This window comes from Poecilia mexicana, unplaced genomic scaffold (genome assembly GCF_051168715.1).
Source record: "Poecilia mexicana isolate PSO_F unplaced genomic scaffold, ASM5116871v1 scaffold_8, whole genome shotgun sequence".
Classification (NCBI taxonomy): domain Eukaryota; kingdom Metazoa; phylum Chordata; class Actinopteri; order Cyprinodontiformes; family Poeciliidae; genus Poecilia; species Poecilia mexicana.
The window spans coordinates 25217038-25240337 of NW_028263377.1; the positions used below are offsets into that span (position 1 = coordinate 25217038).

A 23300-nucleotide genomic window follows, 5' to 3' on the forward strand; every position below is an offset into this window, starting at 1 on the left:
CAAAAATCAACCATTAATCAGACTTCGGCACAACGTTGATTTAACATCGTGTGCTATCTGGGTTGTTTTTGTTTTACTCAACCTGTTAAACCAGGGGTCCCCAAACTTTTTCCTGCGAGGGCCACATAACTGTTCCCTTTTGTGGTCGGGGGCCGGTCTTAGTTTTTCGAGAAAGAAACCTTAGAAAACTTTTGTCGGGGAGGAGGAGGAGTGAAACTGGAGGGGGGGAGGAGGAGGAGTGAAACTGTGGAGCGGGGAGGGGGGGGAGCTGGATTACAGCCGACGACATATTCACGTTTGTAGATAAATTTTTACCCAGAATGCAAATGGAAAAAACCCGTGAGCGAAACGGTGACTGGTACTGACTAGTATATATTCCATTGAGGGAACCTAAGTTTCATATTTGCTCAAGAGCCCCCCTGGTGGTTGAAGAAAAATCCACATATATATGAAAAACACTGAATGCTCTGGTATTGTTCAGGGGGCCAGACCAAATGAGGAGGCGGGCCGTAGCATGGGGACCCCTCTGTTAAACCTTTAGTTTAAATTAAGAAATATGTGGTGTTTTCTACAATACAATAGACATAATGTTTTGTTATGTGTCTTTCTAATAATGTCTAATGCAGCATTGTGTAACATGATATATTTTTTTACATATTTGTTGAAGCTGTCACTGTGTTGTGATATTGCATGAGAGATAATCTGTGAAAAAATGTAGCTCTTCTGTTAGCCAGTGCTAACTGGATTCAAACAGTCAGAGCCAGGAGGCAGGTCTTAGTGTGTGTTAAGGAAGAAAATCTAAAATAGTTAACTTTGGAAAAAAGTTTGGCTCTCTCTCTTCCTCTGGATCCCAGGTCCTCTCGGCGGGCCACGTGTAGCCACAAGGAAAACAACAATGCGTGTTGACGTCACAGAATTACAGAGTTTAATCCAATAAGAAACAACTTATGAATTAACAACAAAACTGCAGAACAACAGAAACATACATTGATTACCTGAGACAAAAAGATAGAAAAGAAAAGGCAAAGACGCGTCTTTGGAGAGAGCTGGTGCAAAAAAGGCAAAATAGTGGCAGCTATCTGGCTTCTTACTCCTGGTCACAAACTTTTATAATGTAGGTGTGTCTTTCCTTTTTAATATATTCAGTTAAGGCGTACCTCCACTTGACCAACTGGAAGCTACCTTGGACACTCAGAAAAACTTAGAACTTCCCCTAATTTACTGCTGTGAACAAAGGCCATTTGCTCTTTTGTTTAACAAACGAAGAGGAGAGCCTCATCCTGAACTCCTGCGGTTTTAAAACCATCTAAATAAAAGATATACTGAGAAAAGGATTTCACAGATATGTGTGAAAGCCGGAGTCTCTCCCGCTATCTCTCCCTACATAAATTCTCAGGAACAGACTTAAATTCTGTAATTAGTTTAAGGAAAGTTTATGTTAACAAACCCAGTTTTGCTCCTCTGCACTCAGCACCCCAAAAGATTGAGTCCTGCCTTAAACCAAAAATAATCACATAAAATCAACAGAACAAAATGAGGTACAATTCCTTTTTCTAACCTATGAAACATAATATTCAATCCTAAGTATACAGGTTAACACAATCATTTTCCAAAACCCCATTAAGCATAAATCCTGAGTAATTTTCTAATACTAAACAAAACATTTTCATTTAATTCTAACATTCAGAAATAATACAGTTTTCAAATCCATTCATCATCGTCTAAATTAATTCTAAAACTAAGTAATACACGTTCCATCAGAGAATGCTATCTATAACTAAGAAAAATATCTTGTAAATTAAATGTTAGAGGTTCAAAATCTTCACACAACCCAGATGTTCACAGAAGAATTCTGATCTCCCGTGAACTCGGTAAGTTCCTGTTTCTCAAGGTAATTTAAATGATCCTGGCCTCTACTTTCCTGCATATGTTAATCCATGGCCTCCTGTCCTATGTGTTACGACCACAGGGGTCCAAGGAGAAGCTCTACAGATCACCCCATTTTCCTTGGTACTTTTGAATACTTACCCAGCCATAGTTTAATTTTAAATCACTAACAGAAACCTGTTCAAAGTTTAAAAATTTGTTCAAAAAGATTAATCTGTATTAAACACTAAAAATAATCATTTTTCTCAACACGTGTCAATCACAAACTCTTGTGGTGCTGCTCATCCCACTTCTCCCTGATCTCTTGCGTTTGGCTACGCTGCAGCTAACAGAACCTCTCATGAATGTTAAGGATGAATGTTAGGGCTAGTTAGCACGGACACCGATGACAGTGGATAAACGGTTTTCCTGTAATGGTAAGTTGATTGACAGCGCTAAGACTCTCCTCCTGTCTCTGATTGGTTGTTTTTGGTTGGGAGTGATAGATTTCTTCAGATGGAAATAGTAGCTCAGGGGGAGTGGAGGAGTTTATTTTCACAAATTATACATAACATAAAATCATGACATGGTGACTTTATTTTAACAAATATGTAAAAATCCGTGTATGTTTTTATTTTCTCAAGAAAATATTTGTGTACTTGTGTATGTTAGGGGTGCACCAATGAATATTCCCCAAATCCTTAATTTTGAAGATTAATTTTAATGTTGGTATGAACACAATATTTACTGCTAGTGAATTATTCATACAGCATCCAATTCACTATTTGAAGCAAGATTAAAAGCAACTTAAACATTTTGCTAAAGGCATAAATCTTATTGCAAAAAGAAAAAGAAAATAAAAGAAGAAACTTTCTAAACAACCTCTAAATACAAGACATTTAACATACATTGATAACTAAATGTAAAAGTATAACTAACCTGTGTAATGTTAAAATTAGATAAAAACAATTTTCTTTGCAAAGTCATAAATCTAGTTCTTGAAGTTTAGCTTTTTAATCAACTGACTTTTATAATATGATAAGACTGCAAAGCCTGAGACACAGTGGACTTCAAATAATGTTTTTTAGTTTAATTTACTGAAAGGTTTCTCCCCACCAGCAACATTCACAGGCAAAGTACAAGAAATTCAGATTTCCAAAGAAAAATGCTTTGTGCATTTTGTAAATTTAATTTAGGCAAATAAAACTGGAGACGTTAGGAGGGAAAGTGGCCGTATGTTTCTAACTTAAATACAAGCTAAGGTAGGATGCTCACTGTTCAAGCTTCCTGTCTGCAGTCCAGACAGGAGGCTGTTTTTATTATCATTTCATAAAGATAGTTTACCTTTCTGTCAGTAATACATACTACAGGTTTTTGTGTAATTGTAGAAAGAGCAAAGAGAGAGAAATGCCCACTGAGTCCCTGGAGTGACGCCAACTAGAGTTTTATTGATCAGAGTTTCTCACCTTTTCCACTGGGAAGAGAGAAGTTATGCTGGTCTGGAGGTTATGGCTGCTACTGACTGACGTAGTCTGGTAAAAGGTGCAGACAAGTTAAACATTAATATCTTGATTAAATGCTGGTGAATTAGAGTCTAACAGTCACCTGTAGCTAAACTAACAAACTTATAAACAAAATGTTCTTCTGTTGAAAAACTGGGTTACAAATTGAAACCCTTTTTGTTGTTTTAGTTTTTCTCTTAGGGAGTCAACCAAAGCAAATATCTATGCATCCATTAATAGACAGATTGCTCTTAGACAGGATAAAATGGCCTCTCAAGCATCTCTCTGTTTTCCTCTGCGGTCAGTTTGCTGTTACACAGTGAGTTGTGGATTTTCTCCCAGGCCTCAATCTCTGAGCGCCACAGAGCAGCTCTGGCTCTGAGGAACTTAGAGACCTTAGTCTCTGTCCCTTTAGCCAGGGCCACGCTGTCTTTAGTGATGAAGAAGATATCCATGCCAATGAAGAGGGCATTGGCTGCAATAAAGCCAACTCTGGCTGACTTGGAGATAGCAAGAGACCCTTTAACTGCTGTCTGACCAATTTTAGGAACATCTGAGGCCACATTGGATACAGAACCCGCTGCTTTTCCTTCCTGTAGTAAAACTTTACCTGCTATTGGAACAGCAGCGACATCAACAATTAAGTCACCAGCCTTTTCAATACCACGTGATTTCAAAGCAGTCTGGCCTGCCATGTAAAACACATTTTTAGTGCTTTGTGTAACTTCAGCATATGGTAGTTTAGCCGCCTCTTCCAGACAATCCTGGATTCTCTGAACACCAAGCATGAATCTTTGAAAGGCTGTGTTCGCTTTTTTTGTTTGTGTATTATTAACTCCAACCTCTGTTAAGGTGGTTACCAAGCTATTCAGTCCACTAGTTCCTCCCACAGCTGCACCAGCAATGGTCAACCCCAAAGAAACACCAGCTGTAACTGGAATTAAAGCCAAACCAACAATGGACAGGATTCCTCCCACTATTCCCACTGAGCTCCCAGCCACACTGGAGATCTTTGCTCCCTTATTCATTCTGTCTAACTGAACGGCACACTGTTCAATCTGATCTAGAAACTGCAGCATCTCAGGAAGCTCATCGTTGTACTTCTTAACAAAAATTGAATAGTTGATCCTCTGGAACAGGAACATCATCCGGAAGTCGTCGTCCATCCTGGGGAAGAAAATTGTCTTTATAAGTTTTTCCATTTGAAAACTTGGGAAAATCTTTAAGTCATAATGTAGTTATTGGGGATTTGGATCTTGCCTGATTTTATCGAGTTGTTTGACCTGATCAGTCATTTTTTGCATGTCATCATCAGATAAATGACATTCAATAGCAATGTCCTCTGTTATTCCCAGGGAAATGTCAATTTTGAGGCTGTGGAAGACAGAAAAAGTCTGAATTCTTGTTCCTTTTGAAAGTATATTAATATTATCAACATGTTATAAACATAACATGTTAAAGACAAATTTACCTGCCAGCAAAGCTTTCAAAGATCTTCTCGCTGGTGTCTATGTATTTTTCCAGCTGGTACAGCAGAACCTCCACGTTGTGTCTTGTGGGAACAAAGAAAGCCGCTGCGTCTCGTTTGAACTCCAGTATTAAAGGGCAGATCCGTCGGGCAGATTTGATCAGATCCTGAACTTTGTCAAAGCTGATTCCTTCAGACAGGAACAATATCTGGTTCTCAGTGAAAACCTGCAGAGATGTGACCGCCAGCTTCTCCACTGCATCCAAGAAGCTGTAGAGTTTCTCCAAACCCTTCAGTGTTTCTTTCAGCACTTCACCAAGTACATTTTCAAGCTCTGCAACACTTTTTGTTTTTAATGTGCTCACGAGTTTCTCAGAGCTCTTCTCTTTGCCCTCTGACATTGTGAAAGACGGGTCAATCTCATCAGCCCTTCTTTTGATATCTTTGATTTTCTCCACCTCTTTCTCTCTGCAGTTCTTCCATCCAGGGAACATCTCACAGAAATCCTTCACAGCTACGATGTAAGTCAGAGTATCTGCGACATACTGACACAGAGTCTGTAGTTTCCATCTGTAGAAAAGATTACAATAGATTACTGTAACTCTTTGTATTTAGTGTTGGACCAGAGCGTCCAAAATGCTGCAGCTCGTCTGCTGACCAAAACAAGGAGGAGTGAATCTGTTACCGCAGTTCTGCACATCCTTCATTGGCTTCCTGTTGCTTTTAGGATCAAATTTAAGGTTTTATTGATTGTTTTAAGTATGTAAACTGTATGGGCCCTTCTTACTTAAGTGAGCTCTTGCAGCCCTACAGTCCACCCAGAGTGCAAAGGTCAACTGACCAGCTTTTATTGTCTGTCCCTAAAGCTAGGCTAAACCCTGTGGGGACAGAGCCTCTCTGTGGGGCATCCAGACTGTGGATCGTCTCCCTCTGTCTGTTAAACTCTGTCAGTAGGTCAGTTTAAGTCCAGACTGAAAACACATCTGTTCTCCCTGGACTTTAACAGCTAAAGAGAAAAGGTAAAGGAGGGAATATAATTGCTGCAGCTAAATTTCAAGATTTCGGGGGTTTTAATCATATTAGTAGCTTTTGGTATCTCTGCCAATTTTATATTTCTCTTATTATATTTAAATGTAATTTTATTTCTATTTTATCATTTATCTATCTGTGATGTGGTTGTTGTGAAACTGAGGCTGTTGAATGTGCTGTATAAATAAACCCTGACTTGGAAAAAAAAGTCATTCTAGATTTAAATAAATAAACAAACATTACCACATCAAACCTCTTCTAACAAGGAGAAATAAAAAATAGGCTAAATAACAAAAACTCTTTCATCACAAGTACTGTTTCTATACCTCTGACATAAATATGCTGGAATTTCACACACACACGCACACACACACCCCCACACGCACACACACACACACACATGTTTGTGTTGCCATCTTTGTGGGGACTTTCCATTGACTTCCATTCATTTTCTACAGCCTAAACCACCTTTACCCTTTTCCTAACCCTAACCATCACATACCTAACCCTAACCCTAACCAACCAAAACTCAATTCATACCTTAGCCCCAACTCTGACCGGTCCCCACAAGGAGCAATTGGTCCCCACAACGTAGCATATGTCAGGAAAATTGTCCCCACAAGGTATTACAAACAAACGCACGCACACACACACCCACACACACACACACACACACACACACACACACACACACACACACACACAATTGTATCATGTTTGTTTTACCTGTTCTGAGACATCTTCTCATAAACTCACTTGTGTCTTTTGCTGTTCAAAGGAAAATAGAAAAGCAAAGTTTTAGCTTTTAATGTAAAGTTAAATTAAAACATCAAACTCTTATATTCAGAATTTGCACAAAAACTAAAAACTCAAACTGATTATTTTCATAAGAGCACAAGTTGATCACCCAGATGAGAAGAAATACACAAAGTCTTCTGTAGATAGATTTTCTTTTGATTATGTTAAATGCCACATCCACACCATGAAAAGAAACTGACTTCCTATTTAAAAACTTACTTAACAAGCTGATAGTCTTTATATTTCTTGGCTGCAGGATGTTAGGCACATTAAACTAGCAGGCATTAAAGCAATAAACACAGATCACCCCTCAAAAAATCCCACGGACGTTCTCCCAAGATAACTATGTAAGCACAGTTATCACTTATCACCTTCAAGAGACACTACCATTTAAAATAAATAAAAAAAGAGTCTATGTACTGCAAAAGAATCAAAAACAGGACAAGCAGGCCAAAATCACAAAGAAAAAAACAAAAGCTAACAGAAACTCTGCATGGAGACGTCATGCGGCCTACAGCCTTTGGTGTGGCGATCAACAGGACGCATCCCTGGTGGTGGAAGAGCAGAAACGGGACGGAGGGCAGGTCTACACACACACACACACACACACACACACACACACACACACACACACACACACACACACACACACACACACACACACACACACACACTTACACAGGTGTCGAAAACCAGCCTATTTATAGGCGGACTAACAGCGCCACAACCTAACGTAATCAAATTAATTACCGAAAATAAGAAATTATCCAAACTCCAAAATATATTAAAAATCAGAAAAAAAATCATTTAACTGAAGTCTATAAAGAAAACAAGAAAAATAGACAAAAATAATCAGAATGTGCCCAACGCACATAATGAAGATGTTATTAGGGTTTATTTAGTAAAACAACATAAAATTAAGTTATTTCATAACCTTTGACCTTCTCTCCTCTGGTCTGTTTAACAGCTGCAGTCTCAGGTCAACTCAGCCTCCAGGACTGTCAGCAGCAGAAACAGCAACTTTATACCCACTGGACTAAATTTGCTTTGGATTGTCCCCACATGATGCCAGTGATACAGCATGAACTGATCTGATTAAACATTAGATTCTTGATTATTATGGGTTGTTGCCATGTTGTACGGTGCTTTAAGATCTTGTTCATTGTGAACCTTTCTAACTTTGAGCCCCTCCAAAGGTTTCTGCACGGCTCTGCCTCAATGTGTGATCCTCTCAGTTTTTATTTAAGAAAAACTGAACTGCAGGTGTAACGATAAAAACATTCAATCCTGAACACGAAAACATTGAAGAATAACAGAAGAAATAAGTATAACTCAAAGCATCAATTAAGAACAATAAGTGTCTGTCGGTCATATCAGTCCACAAATATCCTGGCATAAAGTATAAAATGAAACAAAGACAAACATTTGACAATAGACAAATTTTGTATAGACGGCTGCCGATACATGCTGCCGCCATCTTGCCACACCTCAAGATGGCGACTTGTGGTCTAAAGAGCCACAAGTTGCTGATTCATCTATACAGAGTTAACTAAAAATAAATAAAAAAAGATTTTTCTAAGTTCCACATCAGACCTACGTTTTTATTCACAAACAAGTACATGTTGAAAAAATAGTTCTTGCCCCGAGTCTGATAGTTAAAGAGTGTACTCTTTAACTACCAAATCTTACTATCAAGTCAAAGTTACCGGATGTTTGTGGTTTATTCTAAAAATTAAGATGAACCTGATTAATAAACAAAATATATTTTAAGAATTAAGAATTATGTCCATGAAAATGTTGCCCTATAATATGAAAAATTATTCATCTGCATCAACGCCTGTTCAGTTCTCAATCATTCGGAGGGCCTCAAATGGCCCCTGCGTCACACTTTGAACACCCTGACTTACAGTTAAGGACGGATTAACTGAACTGCTGCTGTAACTGTGAAAACATTAAACCATGAACACAGACATGAAAACCCTGAGCAATAAAAGACAGAATAAATCAGACATTAATGCTGAAAAAGTTCAGATTGGTTCAAACTCACAGAGCAGCGTCTCTGTTGGTCGACTGAGAGCCAAAATAATCTGACGGAAACGGTTTGTTTATATAGGAGGAGGAAGTGGAGGAGGAGGGAGAGGTGACAGATGAGCGATTTCTGTGTTTCTGCTGGTTTACAGGAAAGTGAAAGTAAATTCATTCTTTGTGTCTTACAGGAGCAGTTCATATCAGGTCAACATGGCTGCATCATTTTAATCAGAAAACGTGTCTCAGTTGGGATGGTTTTAATTTGAAGAGCTGAAGATGGTAAACAGAGACCAGAGTCTGAGAATCTGACTCAAGTTTCACTGAAAGACTTTAGACTCAACCTGGACTGAAAGGCTTCAGGTTTAAATAATAATGAATCTCATATTAAGCATCTTTTGCTGTTAATTAATCCAAAATAATCAATAATCAGTCCTGTTCTGTATTAAGTCATTTTGAAAGAGTTAATCTTTTCACATGTTGATCTTAATGACGTTTTTAGCTGCAGATGCTTCATTTGCAGCTAAAATCATCAAATGTTCACTAAAGGATTGATGTTACTGCATTTTGAGCAATAAAATGTAATTTTCTAGTTTTTAAAAATGATTTTATTTGCATTTTTGTTTCTCCAGTATTGCATAAAACATCTTGAGTGGTTAAATGAAAAATCTGCAGAATGTATTGATCTCCCTTTTTTTTCCCTAAATGTGCATCGGCTCCATGCAGGGTTACTTGTGCATCATTGTGCTACAGGACATGCGTTTAATTTTTTTACAGGTGTTCTAATCATTTATTCTAATCAGAATAAATGATTAGAACAATTGATTATTAAACAATCATTAGTTTCAGCTCTACTTCCTGATGAAAAGTTTGAATCTCTGAGTTTAATTATTGAGACTCTAAAACTGAGAATCCTGTCTGGTTCTGATCCACTCAGCCGCCCTTCAAACACCTGGATTATTCCTGCAGCAGATTATCTCCAGATGCTGGAATAATCCAGGTCTTTGATAGGAAATAAACATTTGATCAAAAACCCAGAATGAACATGAACAAATATCAGAAGCTCTTTAACAAACTGGACCTGAAGAACCAGTAGACAAATTAAGTCTGGATGTTTTATAAAGTCATATTTAACACTGGGGAACGTCCTCCTGTCTCTCAGGATGTTCTCATTATGTTACATTTATTTTGAGATTAAAGTGGAAATTAAAGCAGAAACAAGTTTAATGTCTTTAGTTTCTTGCTGCTGACAGTTTGAGAACATCAGTGATTGATGCAGGTTGATCATCCTGATCAATCAGACCAGCTGCCGTCTGAGCAGAACGGCTCACCTTTTACCCCTGGAAACTGTTTTTCAGTTTATGCCCATCAACCTTTTAAAGCCTTTAATTCACTAGAACCATGCACTGCAGCTTTTTACCACATAAACTATCCTGACTCAGTAAGTTCAATGTCCACACCGTCTTAGATTTTTTTATGCTTGATATTTATTAGTAAGGAAAAGTTTTGCAGTTACAGTTTGATGCGGCAGCAGCAATCAGGAGATAATAATGCAAATGACTATAAAGCTAAATAAATCTAAATATATTTCCCTCAGTGTGACACTGACAGCGGTAGGAGATGCAGCTCATGACGTGGCGATGAGGGGGGTGGGATGGAGCAGCAGCTGCAGGCAGGCTGCCGTCCTCAGGTTGGTTTCTCTGATTCCTCCTGTTTCCAGCTGATGACTGTTATTCTCTTCACACAGGGGAGTCTCCCTCCCTCTTTGCCTTGAATGTTGGAGCCCAGGCCTTCGCCGACGTTAGAGGTCTGATTTAGAGCTGCAGGTAGTTTCCCTCTGCTGTTCTGCAGTCCTTGGATCCTCTCGGCTTTGATTCAGGACGTTTGGGTTTGTGTGAGACGGCTGCCTGTCTGCTGTTCCTCTGCTTCGTGGCAGATCTACGGGCTCTGCTGCTGCTATGGTCTATCAATAGCATCAGGTAGATGGAGAATCAGGTGGATTTTACCTTTAACCAGATGAAGTTAGATGGAGTTTTAGGCCCTGATCTTGACCTAAGGCAGGTCAAAGGTCACCTTCCATCCTTTTCTCTCAGCAGCTCCTTTTTCTTATTTCATGCTTTGCCGTCTGCTTCCTGAAGGCCCAGTGATCAGCTCTGGTTCCTGCTTAGCTTCTCTGTTGTCTCGGTTCACAGACACATCCTGACCCCGTCAGTGAGTTAACGTCTCCTCTGTTTCTAGCCCATCAACAACCTGCATCTATGACTGCAGTTACTTATTTTCTGACTACAAATACATCAAAAACACGATAATAACTTGATTACAGTTGAAACTATCAGTACATAAAGCTGCTTCCTAATCCTCTTTTACTGTAAGCCAGTTGTTAAAACATTTCAGAGTTTTAAATAGCATTTAATTATTTCAACAGTTCAAGTTTTAAGTACTGTTTAAATTTGGTCTTCCTGTGTGAGGAAGGCCAAACTCCACTTTACTAAAACTGAACTGAGAGGAGAAACTCAGGCAGCTGCAAGCAGAGAAGAAATAAACTGAAGAAAACCTGTGAGCTGTGTGAACCGATTCTGTTCTCCAGTACAGAACCAGAGAGCGGACATTTTACACATAAACACTTTACCTACGGTTTCCTCAAGATGACAAGATGATTGGTGTGTGTGTTAAATGGCAAACTATGTTTTCTCAAGGTTTACACCTTCAATCGTCAGAAAATTTATATCATGACAAAACCAGTGAGAAAAAGATACAAAGAAAACAGGAAATGAATTTATCTTGAAAAATATAATTGGGAAATTAACCAGTTCTCTTGGTTAATTTCCCAAGAGAAATTAACCAATTATCAAGATAAAATAAATGTGAGAAAACGTCCGCTCTGTGCTTCTGTACTCCAGGTCTGGATTGGCCTTTAGGAAGATGGAGAATCACCACCAAAAACAGCCCTGAACATGTCAAACACGCGGCGGAGTCTGGTAGGGATTGTTCCTATTGGAACGGTCATGGCGGTGTTGTCCACAGCGTAGGCGTACTGCAGCCTCAGATACTCTTCCTGCATTACAGCTTTTCTGGGTGATTTTCCCAAGCAGGCGGCCAGGTGGACAGTGACTTCGTATTCAGAGAAACAGACCACCATAGAAATGGCCCACATGACATTAAAGAAGGACACCTCGCCGATCCCGGAGGCGAGGTACGGGACAAGATACCGGTTGGCTGCTGGTTCACCAAAATAATCTTTTAGAGCAATGAATTATTCAAATGCCTCGTCTCCTGGTTCTCCTACAGGACTAACCATGATCTTAGGGATGTTTGAAGTTCCAGAACTCCTCATGGAGTTCCAGTGACGGGGCAGATTGGGTGGTGTATGTTCCTCAGGAGTATAAGGACAGGTGTAAAGCTTTTGCTCCTGCTCTTCTGGGTTAGTTGGGGGGTCGCACACAAACTTCCGGTGGTCTGGATGAGCATCAGGCCGGATGCTTCCCATAGCGATGCTGTAGGCTGCTGTAGCAGTCAGGAAACAGTTCCAGGGAGAATACAGCAGGACGTCTGTGATGAACCTCGGAGGCAGCAGAGAACTGGCAGGAATCATCTGGTTCTCAATCGATCCATGAGCCAAGAAGATCAGCTCAATCTTTTCCCTCTTCCGATCCTTCTTTCTCTTCTCCTTCTTCCCTTCCTCCCCTGCTTCTCCCTCCCTCGCCTCCTTCCTGGCCAACTCCCCTTTCAGGTTTTGTTGTATCAAGTGTGCAAGATTTACCAGATGGAAGAAGTCATCCGACTCTGCATTGTCTCTCAACCACTGTTCAACCACCGGGTCATGGGAGTATTTAATCGCGTAATCAATCAGCTCTTTCTTCTCATCTTGGTTCCTGTTTTTCTTCTCTATGATGTCTTTGATTCTGAAGAGATATTTGAGAGATTTTCTGTGGAGAAAAAGGAGAGGAACATTTTAAGATTTATTTCTCAACAACATTCTGACTGCATTTGAGGAAAACTTGAGCCATTAATGTTTGTGTGTTTCACAGCCGACCAACATACTCAATGATGCTGAACTGTTTCCTCAGCTTCCTGGTGATCTCTAGGATCTGCTCAGCTCTGCTCCTCAGAGATCGACTGGCCTCTGTCACATGGTTGTTCTCGATCTGATCTCTCCAGCTTTTGATTTCTTCTGGACAGAAGTATGCCATCGCCCCTGCAAGCTGTGGATCAGCAGGAGGTCAGTATAGGATAGGTCTAGTCAAACTAACTAGAAACAAAAGTAGCCACATTGTTATTAATTATTAAACAAAGACGAAGCTAAATAGCAAACTGTGATAATCTGAGTCCAGGGATCCAACATGTTCATCCAGGAGTGAATGACTTGATGCAACCTGCTGGGTTTATTTAACTAGAAAACCTTTAAACTGCTTTTAATAAACAGAGCTTAGTTTAATGTTTAATATAATTCAGATTAATTTCAATTGATGATTAAATTGAAATGACTTTTGTAAACTGCACAGAGATGATGTCCAGTGGCTTGCAAAACTATTCACCAGGTTGTAAACAATTGTAAAATAGAAAATTATACATGATTCTGTGCTGTTAACAAACGCTCTCCATCTAATCTGTTTGAACTGTTTGGTGAAGAAAAATGGATGTCACTGGATGTGCAAAACTGGTGGAGAAAAACCCTAAAAGACAAGAAACTGAGACTGAAGCAAGAGATGGTTCCACAACATATTGACTCAGGGGGATGAATACTTTTGCACACTGCACTTTTCAGATTTTATTTGTAAAATGTTTTGAGTCTTTCTACTTCGCAGCTGTATAACACTTTGTTCGTCTTTTACATTGAGTTCCAGTGAAATATATGGTAATACTTTATTTGAAAGGGGTTGAATAAGACTGTCATGACACTGTCATAAACATGACATAACACCTGTCAGGAACATGAATAAGCCTTCATGAATATTTATGACTGTTGTCATAAAGCGTCATTCGGTAAATTATGACACTTTTAATACAAAGTTGACATTATTCAAAATGTCTTTGTTATGACAACTTGACATTAACCAGGAAATCATTACTGTTTAAACTTTACCTTTAATAACATAAAGTTACCTAATTTTTAAAGTGCAATCAGTAAAACTTTTATAACAAATTTATATCAGTAATGATTTCTTGGTTAATGTCAAGTTGTCATAACAAAGACATTTTGAATAATGTCAACTTTGTACTAAAAGTGTCATAATTTACCGAATGACGCTTTATGACAACAGTCATAAATATTCATGAAGGCTTATTCATATTCATGACAGGTGTTATGTCATGTTTATGACAGTGTCATGTCAGTCTTATTCACCCCCTTCAAATAAAGTGTTACCAAATATATTTATGTTTGATGTTGTAATGTGACAAAATATGGAAAAGTTTGAGGGGTATGAATACTTTTGCAAGTCACTGTGTGAATTGATACTACATGTATCAACTGAACTGAATATGTAGATGAATCATATATTTGATGTGATGGAGCTACAGTGAAAGTCTCACCATGACGCCTCCAGACGCCTCCATATCACTACTTCTGGCCAGAATCTGAAAACTTTCTGAACCAGTTTCCAGCTTGAAGGTGAACAGAACAACACAGAAACTCGTCAGGATGTGTGAGAAACCGAGCTCTGGTAGAAACTTTATCAGCCTTTCAGGTAGATGGTCAATGTTGGACATGTCCAGATTTCCATGTCTCCCCAAAGCCATCAGAACATCAGCCAGGATGAGTCTATGGAGCTTCTCTGGATCCTCTGGGTCCTCTGGGTCCGGATTGGAGTTCAGGTTTTCATTCTTCAGTTCCTCAAACAACTTCTTAATGCTGGTCACGGTTTCATTACTTGTCTTTAAAATATCTTGAGCCTCACTCAGTCTTTTCTCTGAAATACCCCTTGCAGCAGTAGATGGAGCGTCCAGGGATACGGTTGCAACAGGAGGAAACTGGGAGGCAACTGAATCTCCATAGTGGGTAAATGCCGCCGTTATAGCTGAATGTCTTAAACTGTGACGGATTCTTTCCCTGTCAGACTCCAGATCCCCTGCCAGGTTCTCCAGAATGTTTGCATACTTCTCCCCCTGCGTGATCCAGGAGAAAATCTCCGTCACAAACTGGTCAGCTGTATCCATCACAAAGAAAGAGATGTCAGGAATCTGGAAGACAAAACCATTCAGATATGTCATTTCCTGGGTGAAGAAGAGGAATAACTTCAGAAAACATGAACCAGAGGAAGTCTGGGTCAAATCAGACAAAAGTTTTGATTTATTCTACCTTTTCTCTGATTCCCAGTGGTTAGAATTATTCAAAGAGGCTCAGATATTTACATACTATCCCACTGATATTTGGAAACTTTTGAGGATAATAAAAGTACAAGCTGACAGCACAACACTGAAAAATGCAAAGTTTGAGTCAATGCAGAACAGACGTCTCCAAGTTCAGTCCTGAGAGCTTTTATATCCGTCTCTTGTCCTCCACACTGGAGTTAAATGTGAGACTAACAATAATTTCAATTATAAATAAAATTATCAATTATTCAATTAATCAGAACAAAAATGGCACATGTTACAGAGTTTCACTTAAGCCTTTTAGTTTATTATCAGAAATACATTAAAGATGAAAATAAAGAATTATCTATAATGCAACACCATCATTGCTTTAGTGAACTCTTTATCATTTCCTAGAAAAATACTTCTAAAAATAACGAGCTCAGTCCGTTCTGCTCAACTTATCTGTTGATTATTTGTTGGATTAACAGATTAATAATTGGATGCAAAAAATGCTTAATTTGAGATTTATTTAGAGAATCTGAACAGAGTGAAACTAAATCAATGCCCCCTGAGGAGTTTTGGATATATTCTATATATATATATTTTATACAGTTTTAGCTTAATTACTGCTCAGACCGCCTTTTATTGAGTCTATATATTCCAGTTAGTAATTAATTACTTATTAAATGAGTTATTCAATAATCAAGTCATCATGATTAATCATTTCATCTCTACTAAGTTGCCTCTTATTATGTCAAACTTTGTTTTATTTCAATCATTCGATCAAGCAATGAATTTAGCTATAAAACGCCCTTCATGTTGGAGGCAGCTTGCTGGAAAATGCACATTAAAGGTTATTTATGAACTGGGTTTGAACCATCCAGGGTCACAGGCTGCAGGTGCAAATCCCAGAGTTGTGAAACTGAAACTGGTGGGATTCTCCCTTTTCCTCTTCTCTTTGTAAGAGGGCTGGTGGATATTAAAAGCGATGTGCCTTCATCTTTTCTTCACTTCCCTGGACTAGCCAGGGGAGTCATTGTTCATATTCTTTGCTTCATTTCTTAATAAAATAATAATCTAAATGCATATTGATTCGTTTTTGATTGGCTCACAGTTTCACCTTATGTAAGACCTATTTATTAACTTAACACTGCGGTCCAGCTCTGCAGAGCTCTGCAAATGGACTTTGGACCACTTTACACTGCAACGGTACCACTGTTTGACCAGTAGAGGGAGCTCACATACCATCAATTGACTGTGCAGCACGATTATAAAACAATCTGATTCAAATATCTCAGTAAGTTGTTTCGGCATCTCATATTTCCTCTCAGAGGCCAAGTCAACCTGACAGCTGAGAGCGAAGCGTCAGAACCAACCCGACCAGCGGCCGTCATGCAGCAGCACCGATACAACCAGCACTGAGCTGAGAAACCCGGTTCTTCAGGGGTAACTTGTCCCACCTCAACAAATAATCAGAGGAAAACACCAGCATTCAGGTTTCTCTGTCTTGCTATCTGCTCAGCTTTATAATAATCTGCTCAGAAAACCTACCAGCAGCCATTGTAATCTGCACATGTAATCCATAGATTAAAACATATAATGCACAGTTTACACCTAACATTTGTTGAAAGCACTTGGGAGCTGAATATATTTTTATTAAATTAAAATGTTTTCTTTCTTCTATTTTTATTTTGCCTGCTTGATTATAAATTAAACGTTAATGAATTTATTTGAATGAGCAAAAATAATATTAGGATTGAAACAGAATAATTGTGATTAATCTATTATTGAAATATTAATTTAGTAATTAACAGGAATACAGATGCAAAAAAGGCCATTGGTGAAAGAACATTTTAATTTTTCATTATGTTTTTTGTCTGTTATGATCCAGAGACCAACACTGCTGGCTTTCTTGCTTTGAAAAAGCCTGGCTTTTGCTCCAAAGCCACAGTTCATGGACGGCCCTTTGGTGGAGTGCAGAGGCCCCGTCTCTTATTAGAAATTCAACAGAAACATAAACTGGGTAAGAAATCAAGGCACTGAATACCAGGTTGGCCTGTTTGTAATATAGAGCAATCTACATGTTCAAATAACATTTACTATATCATATTACATGAACTCCATGCATTGATATGGGCTTTACTTTCTCAACCTATTCATGCATATAGTATTGAAGAAAAATTTATTAAGCATATTGTTTTTTGTATTACACAGCTGATACGCCAGACGTTTTGATAAGCAATATTTGAATGAAAGCAACATGTGAAATGTGAAAGTGTACATTATTCTGTTTCTTACATGTTTTGAAATAAATGCATTGAGAAAATCATTGCCTCTTTGTTAAATTTTTATTTTCCAAACAATTTTGAAAAGTTCAAAACAATAAAGTGTACACTTGTCCCTGCCAGCATGCCCAGGTGGGCCCCATGTGGGGAAAAGGAGGGCAGACCAGATGGGTCCCATATGGGTTTGTCCATTTAGGGCCCACGTAGGCTGTGGCCCTAAATGGACAAACCCATATGGGACCCATCTGGGCAGCCCTCCTTTTCCCCACATGGGGCCCACCTAGGCATGCTGGCAGAGTATTTAGTATGAATTACAATGAATTCTTATGAAGTTACAAAAAATACTATGGGAGAGTTAATATTAAACTCTTACACTGAGTTAGTGTTACTTAGTGTTAAATGACTAACTCCAGACAGATTTAGCATTTAACATTTAATTAGAGTTAAGATACCAACTCTCCAAAAAGAGTTAAATTAGCAATTTAACTCTTAAATGGCCCCTGCGACACACTTTGAACACCCTGGTTTACAGTTATAGATGGAGTAACTGAACTGCTACTGTAACGAGTTTATATCTGTGTTCATAATCCATCCATCCATTTTCTTACACTCTTGTCCCTTAATGGGGTCTGGAGGAGCTGCTGCCTTTCCAGCTAATGTTAAGGGCAAGAGGGGGGGGGGGTCACCCTGGACAGGTCGCCAATCCATCACAGGGCAACACAGAGACACACAGGACACAACAACCATGCACACACACACTCACACCTAGGGAGAATTTAGAGAAACCAATTAACCTGACAGTCATGTTTTTGGACAGTGGGAGGAAGGCAGAAAACCGGAGAGAACCCACCATGCACATGGAGAACATGCAAACTCCATGCAGAAATAAGGGAATCGAACCCAGAACCTTCTTGCTACAAGACAACAGCTCTACCAACTGCACCACTGTGCAGCCCGTATTCATAAACCCTGAGTGTAAATATGAAAACTCTGCACAACAATAAAAAAAGAGAATACATCAGACATTAATGCTGAATAAATTCAGATTGGTTCATACTCACAGCGTCTCTGTTGGTCGACTGATCGTCAGATTTGATGTGAGGACAAAGCTGCTTAACGCTTTGCTCTTATAGCAGCTGCTGCAGGAACAGGAAAAGGAGGAGGAGGCAAACTTACAAACTCTCTTACATGTGCTATCAAACTCTTTTCATCCTGTTTTAGCAAAGGACGTTACTTTGATTAAACAGGAAGGCTGTTTAAATTCTCATTTCCACATTGGTCTGCAACTGTCACATTGCTGTTAGATAAATTTGCACTAAATTTCAGTCAAATGGCAACATTTTATTTAGGTTTTCACTTTTAGTTGTTTTACTTTGATTTTATAAGGCAGGCATGTTTTTGTTCTTTTTATTTTTCAAAATCAGCTTCTCAATTTAAGTGGTAATGAAGATGTCAGGCTTATATATTTTTTAACTAATGCAATAAAAATGTGTTTAAAACATTTTAGGAGAAACTGAGTAGGAGTGTTTGGAGACAACAATACAATTATAGACAGATTAATGAATGAGCTTCTAGGAAATACACCAACAGTGTCAGTTTTTCTCTCAATAACCCAGGACGATGATGGCAGAGCTCCTCAGCAGGTTTCACACATTCTGGAAGGTCTTTATGTTCAGTTCAGTTTTTAATTACAAACATTCAAAATCTGTGGAAATGAGGCACAGATCAGATTTATTTTTTCAAGAATGCGTGTGAAACATTGCCTGGAACGTCTTGACCCAACTGGACGGGCTTTCTGATGTCGCCACACAATTCGTAGAAGAATCTACGATGTTAAAACTTCAAATCAATTACGGTAAATGGACTTTTATATTATCAAATTATATTTTAAAATGCAGCACGGATGTTTGTAGAATACTCAACAATTCCTTGGGACTCTAATGTGCATGAAAATACATAAAGTAAAATATGACAACTTATTTGGGATCCAATATTTTCGATAGATTAATAGGGTGCACCGATTGCATTTTTTTTGGCCGATAAGTAATCTTTATAAAGGCTGATCTGCCGATTCTGAGTTTGGCCAGTACCTGTTTCTTGTCTGAAATCTTGCTAAGTACAGCAAAAATATTGCTAAGTTGACAACAGTGGGGTGAATTTTGACTGCAGACATGCAGACGTGAACCTGGTGGGTGGATTGGTCAGTCAGACCTCTGTCACAGGAGAGCAGCAAAGGGAAGATTTATAAACCTTTACTGACATAAGATAACCCTAAGGACCTTATTTCTGTAAAATAAGATCTTATTTTACTGATCTCTCAAAATTACGAAAATTAGAGTGGGTTTATCAGCGCACCCCTAATTAATAGCTTTACCATTTTTAGAAATTCATCCGTCAAGTCATTAGACGAGTGTGTCCACAATCAGAGGACACTCAGCCTGTGGGCTGAGCTGAACAGAGAAGTCCCAAAGGACTTCAGGAATCTATTCACCTTCATGGAAAAGGAGGGAATACTTGATTCCACAGATGAACTTCATCTGTTTTGGCTCCACTTCATCTACTTGTCAAGAGGTCAAAGAGCAACTGCAGAGTTCCAGACTCGGTGGAATAATCATGGCTTATCTACCCAGAGAGGACAAACGCCTCTCCAAATGTGGAGAGGAGGAGTTCTTACAAGTGTCTGCTCAGGTGTAATTCCAGACATTTGTGCTGGTTATCTTTTTTTCACTTATAAAATTCATATATTCAAAGAGTCAGGAGGACGGTAATCTCCCCAACCCCTGGATTGACCTCAACCTCAACCTAGTGAAAGGTTGTGTTGTCTTAATTGCATATAATATTTTTATTTCAAGGCAGCTTAAAATAATGAAGTTCAGAAAACAATATTACCTCATCTGACATACGAACAGGGATGACAGGCCGGTGTTATGCCCAGAAACGCATGCCTGCCCAAAATTGCATCCCCTCTCGCGGGAGCGCGCATCGCTCTAACGTCTCGCTTATTGACGAGAAAACGGACTGAAATATGACCGAAGAGGAAATTTTAAAGAGATTTGTAACATTATCACGTTTCTTAACCATGTAATTCCTAAAATGGTTGATTTTATTTCGCAAATTACTTGAAATAAATACGGTTTTTACACCTTTATTGACACATATGAGTCGAACTTTTTTTCAGCCCGTGTCTGTTGAAAACGTTCTCCGCAAATGGTTTGAAATTCTCTGCTTTGTTTTTAGATACCATAACAGCTTAAAAGCCTTACAAAACAGAGGTCCAATATGTAGAACATTTTACATCATGCATAACTTTCTAGTCTGTTAATGTAGGAGGGAATGCATTTTAATTCATCAGCCTGAAAATATTTGCATCCATCCTGTTGATATAAAACTTATAGCATTAGCTCAGAGAACAAGTGTCATTACGTAGAAAAGGTGAAATCCTTTCAGCTCTTTATTTCTCCTAGTTAGCACAGGGATGCATTTTTTTTTTGGCAACTTGCTTTTCCAACCTGCCAAAATATGCATCCCCTCTCTATCCTCCCCAAATATTATCCTATCGATATAAAACTTATACCAGTAGTTCATGGAACTATTCTGGTTATGTAGAAAAAGTTATTTGACTCTTAACTTTTTAATTCTCCAAGTTAGAACAGGGATGCATTTTTGGGCAATATGGATTTCCAGCCTGCCAAAATATGCATCCCCTCTTTATTTTCCTCAAATATTATCATATTGATTTAAAACTTATACCAGTAGTTCATGGAACTATTCTGGTTATGTAGAAAAAGTTATTTCACTCTTAACTCTTTAATTCTTCAATTTAACACAGGGATGCATTTTTGGGCAATATGCATTTCCAGCCTGCCAAAATATGCATCCCCCCTCTATTCTCCTCAAATATTATTCTAGTGATTTAAAACTTATACTAGTAGTTCATGGAACTACTTTGATTATGTGGAAAAAGTTATTTCTTTATTATCACTATTTCAAAGATACTGAAGGAAGTAAATTTGATATGCAACCTTGCTAAATGCATAGCATGTACCAATAGTTCTTAGAACTATTCTGATTATGTAGAAAAAGTTATTTCACTCTTAACTCTTTAATTCTTCAATTTAACACAGGGATGCATTTTTTGGCAATATGGATTTCCAGCCTGCCAAAATATGCATCCCCTCTCTATTTTCCCCAAATATTATCCTATTGATATAAAACTCATACCAGTAGTTTACAGAACTATTCTGATTATGTAGAAAAATATATTTCACACTTAACTTTTTTTTTCTTAAAGTTAGCACAGGGATGCATTTTTCTCAACATACATGCCTTATTTATTGTCCCCCATATATGAAACTTATGTATTACATATAATTTTCATGTAGGATGGTCAGTTATGATATTTTTTCATATCGGTACAAAAGTCATGTTGAACATTTTTATTTATTGTTGTCATAATAAATCACACTTTATAATGTTGACAAAATTGTCTGTATTGTGATTGTAAATGGTTCCCCTTATTACAGTTTTTCATTTTATTTTTATTTATTGAGAGCATCATTTAAATATGAATGTATTTGAATTGACTGTTCGACACATTGTGTTGTATGCACTTAAAATTCATACTTGTCTATATTACCAGTGTACTTCTCATTCGTAATGCATGTATTTCAATCAATCACTCAAATTTTATTTGTATAGCACATTTCAGCAGCAAGGCTTCTCCAAAAGTTACTGTTATGAATACCATTTCATTGAAGTTAATAATTGTTTTTTTTTTTTTTTCATTTTTATGTTAAACCAAAATAAAAAAATTTGTATATGCTTTACATTTAGCAAGGTTGCATGTCAGATTTATTTCCTTCACTATCTTAGCAACAGTGATAATAAACATGACTTTTGTACCGATATAAAAAATATCATAACTGACCATCCTACATGAAAATCATATGTAATACATAAGTTTCATATATGGGGGACAATAAATAAGGCATGTATGTTGCCAAAAAATGCATCCCTGTGCTAACTTGGAGAAATAAAGAGTTAAGAGTGAAATAACTTTTTCTACATGATTAGAGTAGTTCTGTAAACTACTGCTATGAGTTTTATATCAATATGATAATATTTGGGGAGAATAGAGGGGGGATGCATATTTTGGCAGGCTGGAAAAGCAAATTGCCAAAAAATGCATCCCTGTGTTAACCTGGAGAAATAAAGAGTTAAGAGTGAAATTACTTTTTCTACATGATTAGAGTAGTTCCATGAACTGCTGGTATAAGTTTTAAATCACTAGAATAATATTTGAGGAAAATAAAGAGGGGATGCATATTTTGGCAGGCTGGAAAAGCAAATTGCCAAAAAATGCATCCCTGTGCTAACTTGGAGAAATAAAGAGTTAAGAGTGAAATAACTTTTTCTACATGATTAGAGTAGTTCTGTAAACTACTGGTATGAGTTTTATATCAATAGGATAATATTTGGGGAGAATAGAGGGGGGATGCATATTGTGGCAGTCTGGAAATCCATGTTGCCAAAAAATGCATCCCTGTGTTAACCTGGAGAAATAAAGAGCTGAAAGGATTTCACCATTTCTACGTAATGACACTTGTTCTCTGAGCTAATGCTATAAGTTTTATATCAACAGGATGGATGCAAATATTTTCAGGCTCATTAATTAAAATGCATTCCCTCCTACATTAACAGACTAGAAAGTTATGCATGATGTAAAATGTTCTACATAATGGGCCTCTGTTTTGTAAGGCTTTTAAGCTGTTATGGTATCAAAAGAAAAAAAACAGAGAATTTCAAACCATTTGCGGAGAACGTTTTCAACAGACACGGGCTGAAAAAAAGTTCGACTCATATGTGTCAATAAAGGTGTAAAAACCGTATTTATTTCAAGTAATTTGCGAAATAAAACCCACCATTTTAGGGATTACATGGTTAAGAAACGTGATAATGTTACAAATATCTTTAAAATTTCCTCTTCGGTCATATTTCAGTCCGTTTTCTCGTCAATATGCGAGAGAACAGAGC

At 38.0% G+C, this 23300-nt stretch overlaps 2 protein-coding genes across 2 annotated transcripts; both read right to left on the bottom strand.

The window, feature by feature from the left end:
• Positions 1 to 902: 902 nt before the first annotated feature.
• Positions 903 to 8772, bottom strand: LOC106925701 (uncharacterized). Its single transcript, XM_088007779.1, has 5 exons — positions 8711 to 8772; positions 6592 to 6633; positions 4840 to 5406; positions 4629 to 4742; positions 903 to 4535 (listed from the first exon to the last, which is right to left on the bottom strand). The coding sequence occupies exons 2-5, from the start codon at positions 6603 to 6605 to the stop codon at positions 3620 to 3622; spliced, it is 1611 nt and encodes a 536-aa protein (XP_087863905.1). The 5' UTR covers positions 6606 to 6633; positions 8711 to 8772; the 3' UTR covers positions 903 to 3619.
• A 1380-nt stretch (positions 8773 to 10152) lies between these two features.
• LOC148158126 (uncharacterized) lies at positions 10153 to 14898 on the bottom strand. The gene is made up of 3 exons (XM_088007900.1): positions 14221 to 14898; positions 12730 to 12890; positions 10153 to 12614 (listed from the first exon to the last, which is right to left on the bottom strand). Exons 1-3 carry the CDS (start codon positions 14896 to 14898, stop codon positions 11942 to 11944), a joined length of 1512 nt encoding a protein of 503 aa, XP_087864026.1. The 3' UTR covers positions 10153 to 11941.
• Between the last annotated feature and the right edge of the window lie 8402 nt (positions 14899 to 23300).